The sequence below is a fragment of the Aythya ferina genome, assembly GCF_964211825.1.
Source record: "Aythya ferina genome assembly, chromosome: 9".
In the NCBI taxonomy this organism is placed as follows: Eukaryota; Metazoa; Chordata; class Aves; order Anseriformes; family Anatidae; genus Aythya; species Aythya ferina.
The window spans coordinates 18,336,306-18,343,191 of NC_140305.1; the positions used below are offsets into that span (position 1 = coordinate 18,336,306).

Here is a 6,886-nt window from a genome sequence, read left to right on the forward strand (position 1 = left end):
CTTGTACTGAGCGTTGCTTCTGGGTACTTTGTGGCTCAGGAGTGCCAAAGCTCCATGTGGTCTCCTTCACAGGGTATTTTGTGTATCTGCTTCTTTAGGTCAGTGAAAAAGAGCTGTCTGGTTAGGAGAGTGGAATAGCTTTTCAGGTCATTCTGAAGAGAATCTATAGACGTGTTTTTTTTACCATAGAAACTCTAGCAACAGATTTTTTTTTTTTTTTCCAATAACAAAAAATCCATTCTTTGCTCTGTTAAATAAAAATCTCATGTAGAGACCCAAACAGTAATTATTAATCTCTGAATTAGGAAATTCGTCCTTCTGCATGTGTGACTGTACCCAGTCTGTATGCATGGCATCTTTTGTCCCATTTGTACCTTTTATTTGCTTCGGTGGTGGGGTATTTGTCTGTTCAACATAGCAGTGCATAGGTAGAGGAATTGATCTCGTTGACAGCTGCACTGAGAACTAACCTAACACTGGTTTCCCTTTGTTCCCCTGCTTGGGGAGCTGAAGCACAGCGTAGTGTTGCAGTCATACTGAATGCCTGCCTCCTCTGACATATCCAGGTTTCCACTGCCGTGCTGTCCATCACTGCAAAAGCCAAGAAGAAGGAAAAGGAGAAGGAGAAAGAGAAGAAGGAAGAGGAGAAGATGGAAGTGGTGGGTGTAAACTTTGAAACTTAAATGTCCTCTTCCCCCTGCCCTGTAAATGTAGAAGGTGTGTCATGAAAGCTGGCACCCACTTAACACTGTACCCAACACTGTGACCCGGATAATGAATTCTTGGTGGTTGCTGTAAGTTGGAAAATAGATGGCAGCTAAAATTCTTGATGTACTTTGACAAAGGACCCTGCCTTTTGTGCTTACATAACAGATGAAAATATGCCAAGAGTAACTGTAAGCTGAAAAGGTGTTATGCTGACCAGTTCAGTAGAAACTTTTCTAATTCCAGTTTAACATCTCTGTGAGTTGTTAAGCAACATGGTCAGGGAGTTTTAAGAAGAAACACACAAATGGTATGCAAAGGGAGTGTGTCGTAAGATCAAAGGTGTATGTGTACAATAACTATGCAGACCTACTTAAATATTGGCCATGTTGTAGGTGCTGAACTTTCTGCAGTTGGTTTAGAAAATGAATCACCTCAGGTTCAAGGTAGAATCTCTGTTTTTTTTTTTGTTCCTTTATCAATGTTCCCTTGTCATCAAACCATCAAACACTGCCTTTTCTTTGAATTATTCTTGCAGCACTATTGACTAAGCAAAATGTGCTGAACAGATGAACGTTTCTTCCAAAATCTTACACAACCTACAGCTAAGTAAAGGTGTTGAGAGGAAGCATTGTATTGGAAGGGATTTACGTGTTGGGCTGAGGGATTCACATGTTGTATCTGTGTACACTCCAACTGTCTGAAAAGTTTTCTTGGCTGAATCAAGCAGAAGAAACGAGGATAGCAAAAAGGGAGCTTGCTGCCACCTGCTGTGTTTGAGTTCAGTGCTTTGCTATTGTCCAAATGTTTTAGAGGTATAATTGCTTTCCTGTTTTTCTCGTATGCCTATTAAGTGACTAGTAACCCACAGCTTCCAAGCGGTCTGCACAGCAGCAAACAGTCTCTGTGACAGAGATATTCCTGTTGCTGTTATAGGACATACCATGCATTTGATGGTGTTTCTGATCATTTCCTATTGGTTGTTTCCATCTTCTCCGCAGTTTTCTTTTTCTTTTTTTTTTTTTTTTTTTTTTGTAACATGCAGATGTCTCTGAGCAAGAAGGAAAATATGATCCACGTTCTTCTTAAGTATATAAATGATGCTGTATTTTTTTTCCTTCTGAGCTTTTGCCTCCAGCTGCTGAGTCAGTGGTAAAGGAGCATCTAACTGCATTTCCCTAGGGAGTCGCTGGAGTTGAGTCATTTTGGTTGAGCTGCTGTCGCTACCGGTAGTGTGAAATGCTAGTGATGGTTTTATGGCAGTGAAAAGACAAGGGTGGTTTGGGGCAATTTTTATGTGCTTAGTAATGATATTAAAGAATTTTAAGTTGTGAATAAAAGTGGAGAGTGAGTTTAAGAGGAAGTATTAGAAAGGGAAGCCAGAGGTAAAACCATTCTACTACCACGTCTTGCTGAACTTGCTTTCACCTGCAGTCAAGAGTGAGCCATTGCATTGATGAGGGTACTTAGATCCACACTGATTTTGCTGATGCCAGCTCATAGACACATCGTAGCTTGTTCCTCAGATGGTGAATGGCTTCTCACCATGCTCTGGAATTGCTCCCTGTGTGAAGAGTAATTACGAAAGGGTTAGAGACTACTATTAAAACAATGTTGATTTCCTCTTCCCCTCTCCCCAGGATGAAACTGAAAAGAAGGATGAAAAAGAAAAGAAGAAAGAACCCGAACCCAACTTCCAGCTTCTGGATAACCCAGCAAGGGTCATGCCTGCTCAGCTCAAAGTTCTCACTATGACAGAGAGCTGCCGGTATCAGCCTTTCAAACCAGTAAGTGTCACATTACTAGTTTGTGTGCTTGACTGAGCATTCCCTGTGCTGGGCTTATGTATAAGGACCCTGAAGCTCTATGTTTATGTGAAAATGCCACTCACATGTATTGCATCACTCTAATTTGTTTCAGGGACTTGCAACTTCACTGTTGTCATGTTTACTTTCTAATATCCCTCTCCTCAAATGATCGTGTGCAGTTCTAGCTGGGGGAAAACCAGAGCTGCCACAACCCTTTTCACCATGTTGATGCTGCTTTATCTCTTTCTTCTACGTATGACACATGCTGTAACCTGGAAACCAGTTAGACACTCTGTGTTAATGACATTGCTGGGGACGTAGAGACTGAGACGTGGTATTTCCAATGAGCTGAAAAGTTGAACCAGCTCATTGTCAAAGCAGTAAAATAAATACATGGTGACGATCACCCATCATGTGCTGGGGCCTTATTATTCTGCAGTGGGGGTTGCCTATAGAGTTGTGAGTTTTTTCATTAAACAGATTTATTTGGTTGCACCTGACTTTAGAGGAGTGCCTTCATCTCCTGTTAACATAGAGAAGAGCATGTAACTGCCAAATGGAGAACAAATTAGCATTAGCCCAAGGGATAACTAACTTTTCTGTGAGATGCTCCAACATATTGCAAATATAAGTTTTTTTCCTGGCCTCTATATCTCCTGTATCATATTCTTCTGGCTTTTATTTTTGTCCAACAAATAACACTGTACATCCCCCTCTTGCAGTATTGTGCTTGGGAAAAACATGTGCAGAGTGTTTTTTTTGTGTGTTTTGTTTTGTTTTTTAACTGGGAAAATAGTTGGTTTTATTAAGTGGATTTCCTGGAATTCCATCAGCACATCGGAATCCACTTTACATCATCCCTGTTTGAGACATCTCTTAGCAAATCTATGTAGGGATCTTTCAGTTTCTAACCTCTAAAAAGAAGAGGCGGCCCAACTGGTATTTGGTTTGGGAACATCTGCTACGCAGTCCAGTAAGTGTCCACTCACACAGCCGAAACATGGATATTTGAAACTGCTTGCTGCTTGTATCACTTTCAAAAGAAGCAGAGCCCTAGTACAGAGCTGTTTAGTGAAGGGAGTACAGTTTCCTCCCTTAACTCTCCCCAAAAAATTGGTTTTGAAGAGAACTGAACAGTGCGCTTTTTTGCTGGAAGTAGGGTGTGTAACCAAGGAGAGTCTTGAAATGGAGCTGTTTGGGAGCTTTGCTCTACTTAGGGAAATGCCAGAATAAAAGGCCTCTTTGAGATGCTTGTTTATAGCCTGGAGTCCTGGTGTGGTCAACACTGATCCCAGCCAGGCATGACACAGCACTGCCTCTTCGCACCTCATGTTTCACTCCTTGAGACGCAGGGATTTACTTCAGCCTGCCAGGATGTTTGGTTGTGACCTTTGTAATTAATTCCACTTTGTTTTACGAGGTTCTGCTAATAGGATTCCTCAGTCGGTGGAAGCTGGTGATCAGATTAGTCTCTGTTTCAGATAGCCTCCTGGGAGGTGGCTACGGAGAGAAGCTTCACTAGGCTTTTTTGCCCTGAAAGGATGAGCCATATAAAGCTATTATAGTTCAATTAGTTTTTATGTGGAAAGTGCCAGACTGGGACTGGGGTAAAGCTGTGAATCCAGATGCCATTTTCTATCAAACTGAGGCTTAGATAATCGTAATATAAAAAGTAGTCTGGATAGGCTCCGTCTGCTCCATCCCCTTATCGGGCAGGGATCCATGTGGGTGTCAGATGCTTTGCTTTCTGAAACTTCCCCTTTTTCTGGGAAAGTCATACCTTTTGGCACAGAGCCAGTCAGCAGAGAATCAGCAGATACGGTGCTGTTCCTGGCATGAAATGTTGGTGTGAAGGCCACCGTTGAGCAATCTTTGCTGTGACTCCTTTGTCTATGAGCTGTGAGGAGAAGGGAACTGCTTTTTGTTTCTTTTCCTAGATAGCACCGAATAATTCTTGAGGGGCTTTGCTTCCTCCTTTCCCCTTGCAGAGGCATGCTCGTGAATGGCTGGCGCCTCCACTAAGACTTTCAGAAGTCTGTGAGCATTTGGCCTAGATACTCAGTGAGCTTGTAATGCAGGGTGCAACCAAGTAAGGAAGTGTAAATTACCGTTAATTACCATTTTTATTATTACCAATAAATTACCATTGAATTACCATTTGTCCCACTTCTCATGACACCTGATTTTGTCCAGCACAGGGTTTCAGTTTGATGTAATTTGTGGCTACATCCTAAAGGCCCTTTTCTCCCTTTGGTGTCAGTTGAGCGTTCGTTCCTGCTTCTGGGGAACCTGAGGTGTCTAGGATAAGATCGTGGCCATAAGCACTCCACCACCAGGCAGCAAGCTGCTTCTAACGCTCACTGCACTTGTCTTGCAGCTTTCCATCGGGGGCATCATCATTCTGAAGGACACCAGTGAGGATATGGAGGAGCTGGTTGAACCTGTGGCAGCTCATGGTCCGAAGATAGAGGAAGAGGAGCAGGAACCTGAACCACCAGAGCCCTTTGAGTACATTGATGATTAAGACCTGAGGTATAATATAGTGTGCAGAGTCACCTTTATTAATCCCAGTGAAGCAAAAGCCTCTTTGGACCAACTGAAGCTGTTGCCAGCATCTGGCTGTCTTGTTTTAGCTCTTCGCTTCTGCATCAGATTCAGAAATATGTGCTCAGTACTGATTTAGAAGAATTGGGTAGCAGTAGAAGGGAAAGCCCGTGGTTCTGGATGAGGCCTTGACCCAGTCATACTGGATCTAGTCTCTAATTGCACAGGCTTGGCTACTTTTGAATAGAACCCTGCTGGGCAGAGTCTGAGCGGTGTATGGGGTCACAGGCAACAGCTGAGCTGGGAATACTCAGCTCATGAAGGACGGTCCCAGAGGAGCAAGTGGTTTATGTAAGAAAGCTGTCATCTACTTGACCTCAGTGTGGCAGGATTGGTCGAAAAAGACCTACTCTGCTCTCTCGGGTTGCCTTCTATTCCCAGAAGTTCTTAGCAGAATTTAAAGACAATTCAGTCATGGGCTCTATGGAGGGCTCAGAGAACATTACAAGGATCTTTGTAGAACTGTTCCAGGCAATGAATAGTGCAGTTCTCAGGTTCCTTGGTTAATGTGCCTGAACTGATGTGCAAGTTTCTCACTGAGAGGCAGAAATTCAGTTGCTTTATTTCCAAATATGGGCTGGCATGTCCCAGTGCTCCCACGAGCAAAGATTATGCACTTGAATCAGTGGATGGGCAGGAAAACAAACTCCCTGCTAAAAACTGTAAATGTTGCGTCAGTGGCAGGCTTGGGTGAATGTGTGGGGCCAACCACAAGAAGCCTTAGTTAAATATGTTTGCTTTTCTGGTTTCTCTCTCCCCTTTCTCCAGGATCATGTCCTCTAAAGAAGACACTATGCTTGGTATCGGAAAGACAGACATGAAGACCTTCCTATCGAGATCTGCTGTTCAGTGCATGCAGCCCCAATCTGTGCTGAGCTAAAGCTGATAGTCCGTGTTTTATGGTTGAAGAACAGATATATGCTATTTAGTGTACTCTTTCACAAAACCTTGTTTTCAAATAAATATATTAAAAATTCTTGACAGAAAACTTAGTGCTTGGGGGGGAAAGAGGGAAGCCTACCAATGTCCTCTTCTATTCATCTTAGGAATTAGACCCAAGTCATGCACATTCTTCCAGCAGAGCTCAACTGACTATTCCTCTGTAGCACACACTTAAGCTGACCTAAGCTAGTCTGTAGTCACTCACTACAGTCTGACCCAGCCACAGAACTGATGCTACAGAGACAGCAGCTCTCTACTTGCCACCATCTGTCTAGGTAAGGTCTGCTTCCAAATTACCTCTGTGATACTCGCTTTACACTGATCTTCCCCCTTGCTCCTCCTGGTATTCCTGTGTCAGTGTGGGGCTGACAGAAGGGCTGTGGATGTTAGTAGTGGAGAAACGGAGGCACGTTTCGCTTTGTTTCACAGAATCCCTTTTTTGTGGGCTTTCACCAAATACGAGCATTCTCTGATGTTAGCAGGCAGCTAGAAATACGTTACAGACCTCGATGGGGTGAATCCAGACATGCAAGCATCATTAGCCAAGGGGGAATTTGCAGTCAGGGGTATGCAATGAGCAGCAGTCAAAAGGAAAGAACGCAGCTCAAGCGTTCGCTGTGGGCCCAGCCAGGCCCTCACCTGTTGGGCTGTAATGCTTCACAGATTGCATCGCCAGCGAGCCAGCCTGCAGCCCTGGTCGGCTGAAAGCCAACTGCTGGGCTATCCTGCGTGGCTTGAAACGGCATTTAAATGGAACGAGGGTTTTATTACATGGATGTGGGAATATCTTGCTCCACGTGAACATACCACAAGCTCATGTGCATCAG

At 43.6% G+C, this 6,886-nt stretch overlaps 1 protein-coding gene across 1 annotated transcript in view; it reads left to right on the forward strand.

The window, feature by feature from the left end:
* Positions 1–6,093, forward strand: part of PSMD1 (proteasome 26S subunit, non-ATPase 1) — a 71,738-nt gene extending 65,645 nt beyond the window's left edge. The window contains exons 22-25 of the mRNA XM_084529093.1: positions 567–659; positions 2,346–2,492; positions 4,891–5,045; positions 5,886–6,093. Coding sequence (XP_084385219.1) covers positions 567–659; positions 2,346–2,492; positions 4,891–5,037 — 387 coding nt within the window. The 3' untranslated portion in view covers positions 5,038–5,045; positions 5,886–6,093. The remainder of the gene's footprint in view (positions 1–566; positions 660–2,345; positions 2,493–4,890; positions 5,046–5,885) is intronic.
* Positions 6,094–6,886: the final 793 nt, after the last annotated feature.